The 15898-nt window shown below is 40.3% G+C and overlaps 1 protein-coding gene across 6 annotated transcripts in view; it reads left to right on the top strand.

Annotated features, from left to right (window-relative positions):
* The window catches only part of asic1c (acid-sensing (proton-gated) ion channel 1c), a 108048-nt gene that overhangs the window by 84273 nt on the left and 7877 nt on the right, over positions 1 to 15898 (top strand). For 3 of the 6 annotated variants that reach the window (XM_084369393.1, XM_084369390.1, XM_084369392.1), the window contains exons 1-9: positions 1648 to 2688; positions 5929 to 6079; positions 6919 to 7046; positions 11415 to 11565; positions 11668 to 11724; positions 12182 to 12335; positions 12562 to 12653; positions 13010 to 13089; positions 14489 to 14560. In XM_084369393.1, the coding sequence (XP_084225519.1) occupies positions 2053 to 2688; positions 5929 to 6079; positions 6919 to 7046; positions 11415 to 11565; positions 11668 to 11724; positions 12182 to 12335; positions 12562 to 12653; positions 13010 to 13089; positions 14489 to 14560 (1521 nt within the window). In that variant the 5' untranslated portion in view covers positions 1648 to 2052. Of the gene's footprint in view, positions 1 to 1647; positions 2689 to 5928; positions 6080 to 6918; positions 7047 to 9387; positions 9516 to 11414; positions 11566 to 11667; positions 11725 to 12181; positions 12336 to 12561; positions 12654 to 13009; positions 13090 to 14488; positions 14561 to 15898 lie in introns of those variants that run through there. The other 3 variants (XM_084369394.1, XM_084369395.1, XM_084369391.1) reach the window with 2 other exon arrangements.

The following is a 15898-nucleotide window of genomic DNA, read 5'->3' on the forward strand; positions in this document are numbered from 1 at the left end:
TGATGGTTATTCCACCATAGAAAAGTAAAAACTAGAGCTTGACTTGACTTTTGGGGCTGCTGCTGATACCAATATCAGAAGGAAAAAAATGTCAATATCGATATATTGGCCAATATACACACAATTTTGCAATGATCTCAAAGAATGTGGTTATCAATCAATACATCTTATTGTCTAAAATGAAATCATTGCGCTGAAACGGTTAACTTCTCTAGGAATTGAATGGTAATGATTTTTCCAGAGCATCTTTTTCTGTATTATTTCTGCATAACATTTTCATATTGATGCATATCGGACAACAATATTGGCCAATAATATTGGCCACCTGATATATATGAGTCGAGCTCTAGTAAAAACAGTAAGTTGTGGTTTTACGGGAATTTTCGTGCTGGAAGCAGTGACCGTCCGTTGTACATACCAGGCTAGCTGTTTCCTGTTTATGCTAAGCTAACAGCCTTCTAGCTCTAGTGTCATATTTAGCATAGTTATGCCAACTTTTACATCTCACATTCAGATTTTTTCCTCAAAATATGTAATGTTCCTGTAACATAAAACTGTATTTTCATGACTATATTTTACAATGAAATGTTGGACATGAAAAACAAAATCATGGATTCAGAATTGGCAGATCAGTTCTGGCATCTCTTGACATTTTTTCATAACTCTAAACAGAGACAGGGACCCCATGATGCCCACCCGTCTCTGTTATATTTACACCAGGTCGATTCCAATTATTTTATTAAATAAATTACATCTAATCTTGCAAATGACACCCTCTCCTCCAAGCACACACTGTTATCCAACATTTAAAGCTATTTTTCACTTTCCACAATCTTTCTTTCTTTCTTTTTTTTTAACAACCTTTTATCACCACAGCTGTGATCAGGTTTCTCCGCCAAAGCTCACATTTCAGTCTGAGAAGATTCCAGCGAACATAATAATAAAAAATAGTCTCCGTATCAAGCTGAGCCTTCTGCCAAGCAGAATCCTCTGATAGACTCACATAAAACGAGCAAAGCACCTTTAAAATCAGCGAGAGCCACATCTGCATGCAGCAGGATGTCAGCCCTCATTACACTGCGTTTGTGAAATTATATTTGATACTGGCAGAACGAAGAACTGGAAACTGTACTGTAACGGATATTTCTAACACATTTCAAATGGGATTTTGCTGTATTTTTCTCTAACTAGCTGGCTCACATTAGTTATCAATTATAAAGAAATATTGATCCACAAACCGGGCTGCAGATCATCAATATTAAAGAATTTCAGACTTCATCATTTTCTCTGTTGCTGAATTTCTTTATCACAATTATTTCTACTTTGATTGATTCCTTCCCCCCGCCTCTCCATACCATTGGAGGTCTACTTCATCACCGGAGGAAAACAATTTCATCCACTGGCTCCACCTCATTCTCCATTCGACTGTAGAGAGAGTGTGTAGGGGGGCAACAAGCTTTATATTCCCTTCTGCAGGCAGCAAGTCAACAGACTAAAAAAGCATCTCTTCAATCTGTGGAAAAAGGGAGGAGTTGGGTTCTGGGCAGCTACTGCACAAAGAGAGAAACCACCGAAATCTGCAAGTATTGTCTGGCACTGGAGAGGGCGATGGAGGAGTGAAAGATCTGAGCAACAGGGGTAAGCCTCTCCGGATTTTCAAAGTGATTGCCTCTGGGAGTGAAGTCGTCGCATACATCTGCAATTATCACGTCCATTTATCTATTGATGAAGGACTGGTGATGGTTACGCTTGATGGTTTTTGTTAATGGAGTGATTCAGCTGTTTTTCTCATAAAGGAATCATTATGTAAATCAATTTTACCTCCCCCAAGGAGCTCAGTTCCTTTTGTTTATGTTCACGGCAAAGAATTTTTAAGCCTGAGCAGTGGGACAGCTGCACACTAGGACTCCTGTCGCTGCTACCTGGAATTTGTGATACATAAATCTGGAGATGTTTGTGGAGAAAGCCACTGTGTGTAAACTGGGGATGTGTAGAGCTGGCTGCTAGGAAACAACATTTGGTGAAGAAGCACCTGCCTTGACACGAGCAATTATGGTTGAAGCACCAACATCCGAGTCAGTCGCCCTGGGGCCACACAGACAAAATGATTCCCAAGAGACCCCTGTCAAAAAGTCCAGCTCGCTTAAACCATCGTGGAAAGAGATCACGGTGGGTTTCATAATGAGGACCAAGATCCACGGTTTGAAGTTTGTCTTCTCTCCGGACAAGTCCAAACCACAGCGAGTCATCTGGATCATGGCCTTCTTTGTTTGTGTCAGTCTCCTCTGCACCTGGTCCTGGAATCGAATCCTCTACCTGATGTCCTACCCAGCCATCACAAAGATTTACATGGTGTGGGCTCACAACATGTCCTTCCCAGCTGTCACCTTCTGCAATAAAAACGTTTTCCGTGCGTCCACTCTGACCAGGGAGGACCTGTATCACAGCGGCTACTGGATGGACCTCATGTATCCTAATCACACGGTGATGGAGAAGAGCCTGTCCATCCTTAAAGACAGCCACAAGCAGGGTCTCCTGAGCCTGCTGGACTTCAACAACTACAGTCCGCACCCCGATTACCGCATCAACACCACCGAGATGATGGGACGCCTCGGTCACCAGTTGGAGGACATGCTGCTGGAGTGCAGGTTCCGCGGGGAAACCTGCACCTACAGAAACTTCAGCACTGTATGTACAGAAAAGAAATGTGGTGTTTGTCAGGTGTTGATTTGAATGTTGTTTGCAAGGTGTATTAATAATTAATGCCAGCATTTGAAGACGCACCCTCCAGCAGCTACTCTCTCTGGGTGTTGTAAGGTGTTGATGTTTCGAAGCTGCAAACAAGCCTGTCCTGTTTTTACCTCTCAGACATGACAGCTCCTTTCCTTATTAAACTTGAAAAAGTCACTCAAGGAAACAAGTACTATGTCACCTTCGTGTTGTGCTGGGAAATCAATGTCATGTCACCATCAATGACTTCACTGTCTACTTTATGTTTTTTTCTTTACGGTTTTGCATGCAGTTATACTCACCATGGCGAGTTTCTGAGTTGCCAGATGCTTTTACGCCTTTTTGCTTTATAACCCGTGACAACAGTGGTAAAGGAAGAAAAGACATTAGAGCATTAATAATTCAGACGTCGTAAATCAGTTCAAATTAAAGTTTTAGCTTCTCTAATTAAACATCTGGAGGGCATGTGGAGTATATGGCCTTGTTTCAAAAAATGCAGCTGAGTTTCCTATTTGAAACACCAGACGTCTAAGTCTATTATACCCATTAATTGCTAGTAATCACTGAATGCCACACGGAGGAGGTGGATGACGTTTCGGCACCACTTCGAATTATATTATTTTTTCTCAAATACTTTCACCACAACCAGGCGACCTATAACGTGATCAGAAAAAAAATGAAAAAGCTTGATGGAGAAACTTGTGCAGTGTGAAGTATGCATGCAGGGAGACTTATTCATTTCTACAGCACTGAGAATAATTTAAATCTGGGAACAAGCTTATAGATTTCAAACACTAACCTTCCATTCATCTTAAAATGCAAAGTCCTGCATGCTACAAGATGTCGGCTCACCATGGTGGCTTCCTTGTTTTGCACAAACCCGTGCCGAGCCTCCACAATCTGTTAAATCAGCCTTCATGGCTAGATTGGGGTCAGAGTTGGGATTTAGACTGTGTTGTTTCCATGGTGTGGCTTTGGTGTGGCTGAACAGAGGCTCGTGTTTTATCCAAACTCAAATCTGAATCTTTAAAAAAAAAAAGGCTGCCAGTTAACATGCAGACCTCATTATATAGCCAGCAGGGGGAAAGGACCAAAGCGCTGTCTTATCTGTCTGAGCTTCATGTAAGTCTCTCTGAGTCTGGACATGGAACACTGCCTCTGATCTCTGGAGATCAGCTTTTCCATGGTGGTTGAGTTTTTGCCAGCAGCCATCTTACCACGACCTCACCACACTGGGTTGTGAAAATCAACCATCAGATGACATCCCTTTCCTTTCAGGCATCACTTGTTTAAAAATGTAGCGAGGACAGACAGGAATCCAGATTGTCGACAGCCGGCAAAAACATCATCCCAGCAGTCAGAATTGTGTGTAAATGTGTGACCCCTTTCTGGTTGCCAAGTAAGGAAATTTGACAACCATGATCACTAATGGAGGAAGTGGGACTCGGTGTAGCAAATTACTTATTTAACTTTTGCAGAAGGAGTTTATATGGAAGCAATAAAGGGTCGAAATAATATGATTAGGAGCAACTGGTTCTTACAGTGTACTAATAATAACTGATATGAAATATGTTAGTCAGAACCATCAGTCTGAATGTATTTGGTTATAATTTCCCTTTTTAAAAGTTCAGAAGGTAATTTCTGCAATTGAAATCAAATGTATTCAGGCTTGATTTCCCTGATGAAGTTTGAATTTTGGTGTCTAAACGTAACTAATCCAATTTGAGCAACTTGTTGTTTTTTTTGGCATAACCTTCAAAATCCCAAAATGACCAACTTTTTATTTATTTCATTGGACATTTTCTTTGTGAAGCCTTGAAAGATTTTGAAAATCTAATTTGTAAAACTTAAAATGACCTCATGGAAGTTTAATTTCACTGGTATTAATTTACACTACTAAACATTTAATAGTGACCATAAAGTACTGAGTATTTAGTTGCTTATAACGTTCTAGAGTTAGAGATATTGCGATTATGATGATTAACATTACAATTGTTCATTGAAAAAGCTATTTAAATCATTTGTTGGGGTCTGAACCAAACATACACATTTCCTTACTTCTGGACATCGCTCATGCTGTTTTGTCACTGAGCTGGCTTTTCTTCGCTTCCACAGTTTAACAAGGATTTTACAGTACAGTCATGACTCATTCACAATCACTCCCCCTTAATTTGTAGTTGCTTGCTTACATGCGGCATTTATATGCAGTTTGATGAACTTGTGTGACTGTTTGTAAGCCACGCGTAGGTGTCGGCACAATTTTAAATGATATAAACTTACTATGGCAGCTGTTTCTGGCATTTCTTAACACTGCAGGTTTTTATATTGTGTTGAAGTGCATGAAGGAGAGATATTCTAGTTCCTCGGAGTGTTGCATAACCAATCAATTATACAGTTTCATAGTCTTATCTCAAATTGATAGGCTTATCTTGAATTTACTCAACCCCTCAAGCTGCATTCAGAATTTCAAACTTTTTCAGCCTTTATCCAAACTGTAGAGTGAATTTAAAATGTGACCGTTTTTAATCTCAGTACAGATTTACTTTACTTGTTTGGCAGAGGATAGAGAATTTTCTAATCACAGAGAAAATCCATAAACTCGGGAGAGGGGGAAAAATTTCAATCTGTCAACTGTGAGTGCTGAAGCAAAAGCTGAAAATAAATAACTCAAACCAATTGGATTAATTAAATCAGGAAGATATTTGGTGTGAGCAAATCTACTGTAGCGATTGCACATCAAACGATAAGTACCGCCGAGCTGTACTGGCACAGGTTCGGTCTCTTAAGAAGTTCGTTAGTCAGGACACACAAACGTCTTTTAAAAACCCAATTTGGAGTTTGTTTGTGTGTCCAGAGAGCTTCCACCTCAGATGTTTCGTATTTAATGACAGCAAACCAGTACATTCACTCTAAGTTACTCAGGGGAAATTTGGTGTGAAATTGGGTAAAGATTGATAGCTACTGCTGCTGCTGCTGCTGCTAAGGAAAGCTCATTATTTCTCAAATCAGAGCCAGGTGCCTGCTTAAAGCTGCTGCTGCTTTCTCTGATAATCACAAAACCTCTGCAATGATTACCTGTCCTGCACAATTACAGGCTGATGTGTAATACATCCCGTACAGGTGCACAGTTTGCCCCAGCACAAAGGGAAGGCTTTGACTTTCCATTAATGCCCCTGTTTCTTTTTGTGCTCTTTACAGATTTACACGCGCTACGGAAAATGCTACACATTCAACTCGGGATTAGACGGCAACCCTTTGTTGACGACGTTAAAAGGCGGCACAGGGAACGGCTTGGAGATCATGTTGGATATTCAGCAGGATGAATACCTGCCTGTGTGGGGAGAGACAGGTCAGTGTGGTACCTTTTTTACTTGTCGAATAATTTTACCTTTTATCTTGTTGGGTAACCCTTAAAATCCCCACTACTCCACTGGTCCTTTGTCATTTCTAGAACATGTGGATGTATCGCTGGATATTAGAGTTGAAACAATGAATTGAATAGTTGTCAGCTATTTATTAATCACCCATTATTTTGATAATTGATTCACTAGTTTGACTGTTCTGATTCCAGCTTCTTAAATTTTCTGGTTTCTTTACTCCTCTATTACAGTAAACGGAATATCTTTGGGTTGTGGACACAACAAGACATTTGAGGATGTCTTCTTGGGCTTTGGGAAAGACTGCTCGACATTTTCTCACATTTTTTTCACATTTTATAGACCAAAAAACTGATTGACAGATTAATCAACAATCAAAGTAATCATTAGTTGCAGCTCCTCTTGATATAGATAACAAAATCCCAAGATTTTCCTGGGTCTTCTTATTTAGCGTACGCCTAAATTTCTGCCAAATTACACAGAAGTGTACTAGCATGTATATTATCTTGATATATTCCCCCATGTCTGCAAGTGACATCTAATAAAATACATTCATCGACATATTGTCTTATATTTATGGCAGACAACAAAGCCACTGAACCGTACATTCATAAAGTATACGGCATGTAGTAAATCATTGGTTGTAATCCTGTACAATACCGGTCCTCTACACTAACACATGAGTATCTCACTAATATTTGCTTCCAGCATTGGGCTTTGGGAGCACTTAGCATCAGTGCCAGAGCCAAAAAGCGGGTCCCAGTGGCGAGCGTACTTGTTGTTATATTTTTCTGGCGTGCTGTATCCACAGATGAGACCTCCTACGAAGCAGGCATCAAGGTTCAGATCCACAGCCAAGACGAGCCGCCCTTCATTGACCAACTGGGATTTGGTGTGGCCCCTGGTTTTCAAACTTTTGTGTCATGTCAGCAGCAACTGGTACCTAACGTTCAGCCTCCTTCCCCTCCGACCTTGACCTCTTTTTTGCTCCACTTCATTCTGTGTTTGTCCCCAAATCCTTGCCAGCCAGTGCCCATTACCTCTGTGTCACAGAGTCTGGAGCAAAATCAAATCGTTGATTTACCTTGTGAGGGAAAAGTGCAGTCAAGGTGTTAAATGAACACCCAGTTTTTCTGGATACATGAAACAGAAGGAATTATTGCAGCCAAGGAATATTGACAGAGCAGGGCCAAGTAACGATTTGATGCAGGCGTTAGAGCATACTGTGCTTATCTGAGCCAAAAGAAACTCAGACTACACAGCAAGCAGAAATATCTGGCAGCTCAAAGTGTTTGTTTTACTTTTCATATGGAGTCTTCACTGCTTTTAGCATGGGAACAAAATACAAATATGGCTGATTTGAATGCTGTGAAAATTGTCTCCAGTGGCGCATTCAAAGAGAAGGAAGAGAAACTGTGAGGAAGACTCACAGGATCCACACAGCCACGGTTAACAGGCTTCAATGATCCGACCGTTAACTCTGATTAATAAGAAATAAACCGAAGAGTTTGAAGAGAGAATGGACAATTTCTTATCATTACCACCCTTTGAAGAAATTGTTAACGTGATATTAAGCTTTATGAATGGTTTTCCTCTTCATTATTGGTGAAATGGTCTGCAGCGTTTAGCCAAAATCAGACTGCTTTAAAGACTCGCTATAAATAACTGACCTCTGAATACTCCCTCTCAAGTCTTACTGTATCTTGAGGGAGAGATGCTGAAATATTGTGTTTTTGAAGTTAAAGTGAACTATTAAAAGAAGCCTGGTGCATCTGTCCTCATATAAGTCTATTCCTCAGTTCCACTTACACTTAAGAGTACGCGTCATTAGATGAGACTACATACAGCTATTTTGAAGACACATTTTTAAAATGTAGGATAATTTTTGACACTGTAAAATGAGTGTTTTCGCACCCATTTTAGAGAGAAGCAGAAAGGTTTGTTGACTGTAGAAAATTAGATCCTGCCGTCAGTGAGGGATAAAAATTGATCGTGCAGGGTCATAACACTCAGCGCACATGGATTTCCTATCCAGATTTAATGAACGTATACAGCAGTTGTGTGACGTTGCCAAGATAACAAATTCAAATTCCTTTGTTTGAGTCTTTTGATGTCCAAACGGAAACAGCGACAGGAGAGGGAAATATCATCACTAAGTCACAAGAAAATGGCGCCTGTGCCACAAAAGATTTCAGGTTGTTTTGCAATGATTACCTTTGAGATCAAGCGTTTTCTTGCATTGTGCTGCAGGCTCATTAAAATTTCCACCACATAATGAGTCCCTGTGAAGTAATGGATACTCCAGCAGCTTATCAAAGCCATTATTTTAAGCAATTAATCGAGTCTAATTTAGATGATTTTGCTCCTTAAGTTAATGGTCTTGGTCAGTTCATGAGCATGAGATAAATAAATGATCACGTAAAAATCTTCCACCCTTGATTTAGCAGAATAACATGGGATGATTGAGGCAGAGTTTGGTCTCCTAAAACAGACACTTGGACACCACAAAGATGACAAATGTTATTTCGGGGAAGCAGTTATGAAACATGTGATGTTTCACGCTCTTTCTCTTTCTCTTTCTCTTTCTCTGTATGATTGTTGTGAAATGCTCCAAGTGTATCATCATTCAGCCATCTCCGAGATGTGAATCAGATCTATTAATCACCATCAGGAAGTTTCCCCCGCAAAAGCAAAAGTGCACGGGTTGTCATTTATAATCAAGACACGAGCACCCACACCAGCGGCAGCTAAAAGACGTGTTTACGACCTAAAAGATGGGCTGAATTAATTAGACTGTCATTAAAGTCTGGCCAGCATTAATTTCAGTCAGTCTCCAACGAGTACAGTGACACTGCTCTCAGTGTAATAATAGACAGCTGGTTCAAGCACTTATGATTTCAAGACTTTTCATTTGTTCAGCTTCTTTAGGAGGAGTTTAATTTTTAATAGGAGCCTATGACTTGTGAGCTCAGAGAGCCATGAGGACTATTGCACCAAATTTTAACTGGAGTTATGTCACGGTTGAAACTGAGATGTGTCCTCACTCAAGCTTGAGTGGATGTAAGAGGAGAATGGCTGAATGACAACCCACCAGCACACCACTGCTGCTGAGTCTTCACGCACCACTGGGAGTTGAAGCTGTATCGTTGTTATCTGACAAAAGGCTGTCTTACCATCCAGAGAGGAGTCGACCGCTTTCTGCCCCCTTGCCTTTGCTGTTGCTCCTCTTATTATTTTTTGATAATGATGTGGGCTGTGTTCCCTCACCCCCTCGCCCTAGATGAGACGTCCTATGAGGCCGGCATAAAGGTACAGCTTCACACTCAGTCAGAGCCTCCTTTCCTCCATGAGCTGGGCTTTGGGGTCGCCCCCGGCTTCCAAACGTTCGTTTCCACCCAAGAGCAGAGGGTAGCGTATGACTGTCTGGGCTTGCTGCATGCCACAAATGCTGTATTGTTAAATAGCTACACACTCATCATTAAGTACCAGACTTTCATCTGCTAGTCCCCCACTCCCTCCCTCCCTCTCTCCCCGAGGAATGGATCCATCTGTCCCCTTCCTCTGTGCGGCTGAAGCAACTACATGCAACGACATCAGCAGTGCGTCCTTGTCGTCATTGTCGTCTCCGTTTAATAGATATCAGTAAAGAGCAGCTAATGTGTTTCATTCCAGCTTTAAGCCATTCATTTGAGTCCGTAACTTCATCGAAGCTGTTGTTTGGCTTTACCCTTTCACTGCCATTGACAGTTCTGTTGACATTTTCCTTTTGTTCGTTTTGCTTTTATGTCTTCTTGGGGCGATCCACTGGACCGCTACTTAATGTCATCTGGAGGGACCAGACAATGTGATTCATTAGGTTTTATTACCCACGAGGACTCTGGCATCAGTTTGAAGTCTAGCAGTTATTGCACTGGGGTTTTATCTCCAGTGTAACTCCAGTTATGAGAGTCTGTGGGCTAGAAATGGAGTCCAATAAAGGCTTAATCATGTTTACTAGTATAAGTCTACTCCTTCAGTGAATTCCACTCTATCTCTGTCACTTTTTATTGACTTAATGAGCTTCAGATTGTCTGAGTTAGCCAGGTTAGAGCCAGTGGAGATGATTTAGAATTACAGCGACAATAGCATTATCATTTCCCTGTGAAGTTTGTCAGGAAGAAGCCTTTGGCATTGACTGCTGGCTAGCTCCCACTGCAATTAGCAGCGACATGCACAAACGCCCGAGCAAGCATCGGTGGCCCTCATAAATAATTGGTTAGTTTTTGTCCTGAGAATGAGTAGTAGGCATTCATTACCATAAATTGCTGTAAACAAGACTTTTAAAGCGGACTGAGAGTCTTGTTGGTGCCTAACTGTCAGTGTGTTCGGTACACCAAAATAAGAGCTCCTTTAAAGTGTTAAAAGAAAGCTCCACACGTACGTACGTACGTACACACACACACACACACACACACAGAGGGCACATCGCTGCAGTTATAAGATGAGCACCGTGGGTCTAATGTTTAGCGTGAACCCAAACCTTAAAATTCAGGCATTAAATATTCCTCATTAGTGGATTCATTGAGAATTCCCTCAGTTACTCATAATTGTAATGACCTGCTCTTCACCTTTTAATGAGAGTTTTGCCTCTAATGAGACTGCAAACTGCGAATCTTCACTTCATTGTCAAATTCACAGGGGTTATGCAGTCAGGGTAGTGTTTTAATAAACTCTCCAGGGCTTAGATTAGAAAATTTAAATAGTTAATCAACTATAAAAACGCTTTCATTAGCTTCTGGAGAGTAGTTTATTCATTAGGACTTGTCATTTACTATAAAACAGGATGTAATGCTCTGTATAATGTCTGTTAAACTCATGTGTTCGTTCATCCGAAACCTGTAAACTGTTTATTGTTCTGAGTTCTGTTCTCAGGGTTGTAAAATTTGTCCATTGATTGTGGTGTCCTGTCTGAAACTACATATTTTACAGATTCCTCTTAAGCTTGTTTCTATTCCCATGGTATTCTGCTTCCTACCGGGGACTAGACCTGCATCAGTAATGTTCTGCATGATGTCTGCTTGCTGCTATACATGAGCAATAATGTTGTTCTGACTGGACGTTTTTTGTGCCAGTATTGTCTCAGTGCACATTTTCATTTAAATGCTTCTGTATTATTATTTATTTATTTTTTATGTTTGAGACATTTGTGTTGGGTTTTGTCAGCTTGTTGTCCTCTTTTGTACTTTGTAGCGGGCTTGCAATATGTAATTTGTTGTTATCCTGTGCGACGATATACTGAGGGAAAACATGTGCTGTTTGCTCTTTCAGCTTCAGTACCTCCCTCCGCCTTGGGGAGATTGCAAGTCTACTCCCATAGACTCTGAATTCTTCTCCACGTACAGCATCACCGCCTGCCGCATTGACTGTGAAACCCGGTACCTGCTTGAGAACTGCAACTGCAGGATGGTTCACATGCCTGGTATGATTTCGGAGAGGCTTGACCAGTTAAAATATGTGGCCAAGACGTGTTTACTCATTTCTATTTGTGTAATTATTCTGACTTTTATGTAATCTCAAACAGGAACCTCCACAGTTTGCACTCCTGAGCAGTACAAAGACTGTGCTGACCCAGCTTTAGGTGAGCCCACACACTTCACTGCATAAGTATGAATTGTTAGTGTGATAGTTTTGCATTAATTCACCCGAGTGTTCATCAGCGCAGCCATGAGACTATTCTATCTTTTATATAACACCTCTGTAGCTTTAACTCGGAATTGCTTTAATCTCAGACAGTGCTGAAGCAAAATAATAAAGTAAAATTATTGTTTAAAAAATCCATTAAGAAGATTTGTGATGTGTCTATGCTTGGCTGATATCAAATAAATCCCACAGAGATTTTTTCTCCCTCTGTATTATAGCTTCAGTCATTATTTGCTTTCATGGAAAGTGAACGATGGCAGCAAATGTAGTTTTTTTTTTTGTCTTGTCGTGTGCGGAGATATTTTTAGCAGAATCTTTTGAGAGCCTCTATGTGCAGGTTTGTTTGATTCTTCGCAGTGATCACAATATTTTTAAATGACTTTGATCATCCACAGACTTTTTGGTAGAGAAAGACAACGATTACTGTGTGTGTCAGACCCCCTGCAACATGACTCGCTATGGCAAGGAGCTGTCCATGGTTAAGATCCCCAGTAAGGCATCTGCTAAATATCTGGCTAAGAAATTCAACAAAACTGAGCAGTATATTGGGTAAGTATTATTTGGCAGCAGTCAGTTATTCAGATCTCACCCTCTTTTCTTTTTTTTCTGTTGATGGATGGATGTACTGTGGCATAGCATTACCTGGGTCTCCATCGTTCACCTTCAATGTAACAATAATGAAAGATAGTTACACAGGAAATGTGAGATATCATTTTGTGTGATATCATCAGAAATAAACTCTTTTGGGTGTGCTTTTGTCTGTCCCCCTTTCCAGAGAAAATATATTGGTCTTGGACATCTTCTTTGAAGCTCTGAATTATGAGAAGATTGAGCAGAAGAAAGCCTATGAAATTGCAGGGCTTCTCGGTAAGATTCTCACAGTTTTCAGGTTCATGGTGACGGAAAAGTGTAGCTGACCTCGGTGTCAGCACTCTCAGCGGGCCCCCACCGCACATTTTACATCGTGTGCTCACTGTGCCCAGTGCTTTGAGGCTTCCCTCTTTGAACTGAAACAGGCGGAACACATTTTCATAATCTGATGCTCTTGCAAGGGCAGCCGGGTTGGGCCTGATGAGAAGTTGGGGCTGGATGGACACTTTTGACAATTCTGCTCAGATTACAGTGAGAGATACTGAATTGGAAGTGACAGCATGGGGAATGGTTTCACGCACCATTGTTCAATTACTGTACCTGCCCATATCTGTTAATCTCTTTTGTTCTAGGTGACATTGGAGGTCAGATGGGGTTGTTCATCGGAGCCAGTGTTTTAACAATACTGGAAATCTTTGACTACCTATATGAGGTAAGTGATGGTTATAAACTGTTAAAATGCAAAACTTTGAACACTTATGCAATTTATTCTAGTCCTCGTGTATATAAAGGTAAATACTTTAGTGTTATGCTTGATTTTACTTTTTATACCTTATAGAAAAAGTCAAAGGCTCAATCCCATCTCCAGTTTGAACCCCACCCATTGTTTTCAAGTGAACCCCCTGCCCCTCAGAACAGACTTACAAGGGCTAGTGATTGAAATCTCCCTTTATGAAAAAAGATAACCCTTTAAGACCCTCTTCTGTAGTTGCCGATGGCGTTTACATAAACAGATATGACTGGACTTTTCCAATGTGTCGTCTTCAGCTGTCTTCAACTTCACGCTATCAATCAAGTCATCAAATAAATAAAAAAAAGCACTGCTTCATTACCTGACCACTGGTGGTGCTTTTTAGGTTGACATTAGCAACATGTGCTCCTACCGATCAGTTGGAAATGCAACACTGAAATGCGTGACTGTCATGCACAAATCAGCTATAACAATGTAACGTTAGCTAGCTAATTAGCAACCGAGACATCAGCAAACTAGAAGTGATTGTTTTTATGCTTGTTATAAAGAAAAGGATCATCATACACTGAAACAACAGAGTTTGCGTAACCCTCTATTTGAAAACCTCAGGTTGACCAAGTAGCTCTAACACTTCCCACAACAAGGATCAGGACACCCTACCCCTAGGCATGAACGTGCTTTGAACTGGCATGGGTTGTCATGGGATTGGGCCAAAGACGGCATGTTTTTAATCATAAAGGAATAGTTCGACATTTTGGTGAGGAAGCTTATTTAGACAGCCAGGTTACGTCTTCCGGTAAATATGAAGGTCCAGCCAGCAGCTTATTAGCTTAGCATTGCTTAAAGACTTTAAACAGGTAAATAGCTAGCCTTGCTCTGTCCGAAGATAACAAAATCTACCCACCAGTACCTCTAAAGCTCACAAATGAACACTTGTTTGTTTCATGTGTACAAAAATTGAGGTGTAAAAATGTCAAGTTGTGACTCAGGGACCAAACTATTTGTCTGAGAGAAGTAAATGCCTGACAACTGCAGTCCAGCACATTGCCTCCAGTAAAACCACAACTTTCATGACTTTTACACTTTTCAACAACAATCATTCTTGCACTTCAGTTTATGTATGGATTAAATTAACAAGATATAAGTGTTTAATTGCTGCTGTTGTCCCTTGTGTTCATGCTAAGCTAAGATAATTTGCTGCTGGCTGTTTATGTTTACTGTACAGTTATCTCTCCTGACTCTCGAATAAGCATATTTCCCAGAACGTAAATATATTTGTACTTAATGTTTAGTCTTAATGTCACTGACCATGACATCTTCCATGTGTAAATAATGTGTAACTGATGTTTTTTGCATTCAGGTGTTTAAGGATAAGGTTTTGGGTTACTTCATACGCAAGAAACGACCACAGCGTTGTCAGAGCGACAATCTGGTAATTCTAGCCTCTCTGAATGCATTTGATTGAATGAAATGAATGTGATGTGATATTAGATGAGCTCAGGAACAACAACAACAACAACAACAAAATGTCTGCTAACACTGGAAATGCTTTTAATGAACAGCACCAGAGAGAAAACAAAGCCGCAGCACGCTGTCATCATTACTTTCAATTTCCCATGTAGAAAAGACATATTGCGCTAGAAAACATAATCGTTAATATTGCATAAACATAGTTTTTATTGCACAGTATGAATGCATAATCAGTGTATCAAATGGTATACAAACAGTGCTCTTTATTTACTATGTGAATTTGAGGATCAGCACATTTATTCCTTGTTACGAAAAAAACAAAAGCTGATCAGTGTTTACAAGGAGGAAACTGATTTTTTTCCGTAGTGTTGTGGTTTGTCAAGTGTTTTACTAACCGAGTTTCCTTAAACTACAGTTCATGGACAAGCACAAGTGAACTGTCTGACCTACTCTTGATTACATTTTCATCATGACTCATTAACTGCTCTTATATTCGGTTTGTATTACCTCAGTTGACCCAAACACCGATCCACTTTTAAATACTTACACAATATGTAGTACAGTAGCTTCTTGATTTCACAGTCAATCAAGAAATTGCGGCTCACTTAGAGCAGAAAAAGCTGTTTTTTGTACTGGCTTTATGTCTGGCAGTGTGATCAGAGCGAATTAAAAATCCAAGTGGATTCAAGTGCGGAAAGAAGAATGAGCTGAAAGCAGAACAAGATTAAGAGGTCTGGAGATTTTATTAACATTTCATGATCAACTCTTTTTTCAAAGCCTTCAAGGCAGTAAAACCCATTTTAACTTCAAAATGAAAACTAGAGTAATGTGTGGCATTTTGGTCCTGCCCTAAATCTTAGCATTTTGTCGAGCCCAGCGGTTTAACACTGCGGCCCTCCACTTCTCCTGCAGACTGTTATGTAAGCTTTATCCAGAGCAGGGAAGAAATTATTAATAACTGAAATGCACCTTCTTAACAGCAGTAATCAGCAAATGTTCATCACATACTGCTGAATCAAACTCTTACTAAAAGATGGAGAGTCTGCAGTTATAGAACCATTAGTACCCTCACTGTGCTGAGAAAAAAATACTTGAGCTTATTCATTTCAGGCAAGTTTAAAACTGATGTTATTGATCATGGTTTTCTTAATGCCAAACTTAAAAATGATAGTTGTTCACCTTCAGTTCCCGCCTGGGAGGAGCTCTCTGTTAGAACAAAGCAAGAATGCAAATAAATGGTTAAAACAACTCCTGAGGAGTCCCACAAGGAAGTTGATTGGGTCCACTTTTATTTTCAATG

Source organism: Pagrus pagrus (assembly GCF_965226575.1).
Source record: "Pagrus pagrus genome assembly, chromosome: 12".
Lineage (NCBI taxonomy): Eukaryota > Metazoa > Chordata > Actinopteri > Spariformes > Sparidae > Pagrus > Pagrus pagrus.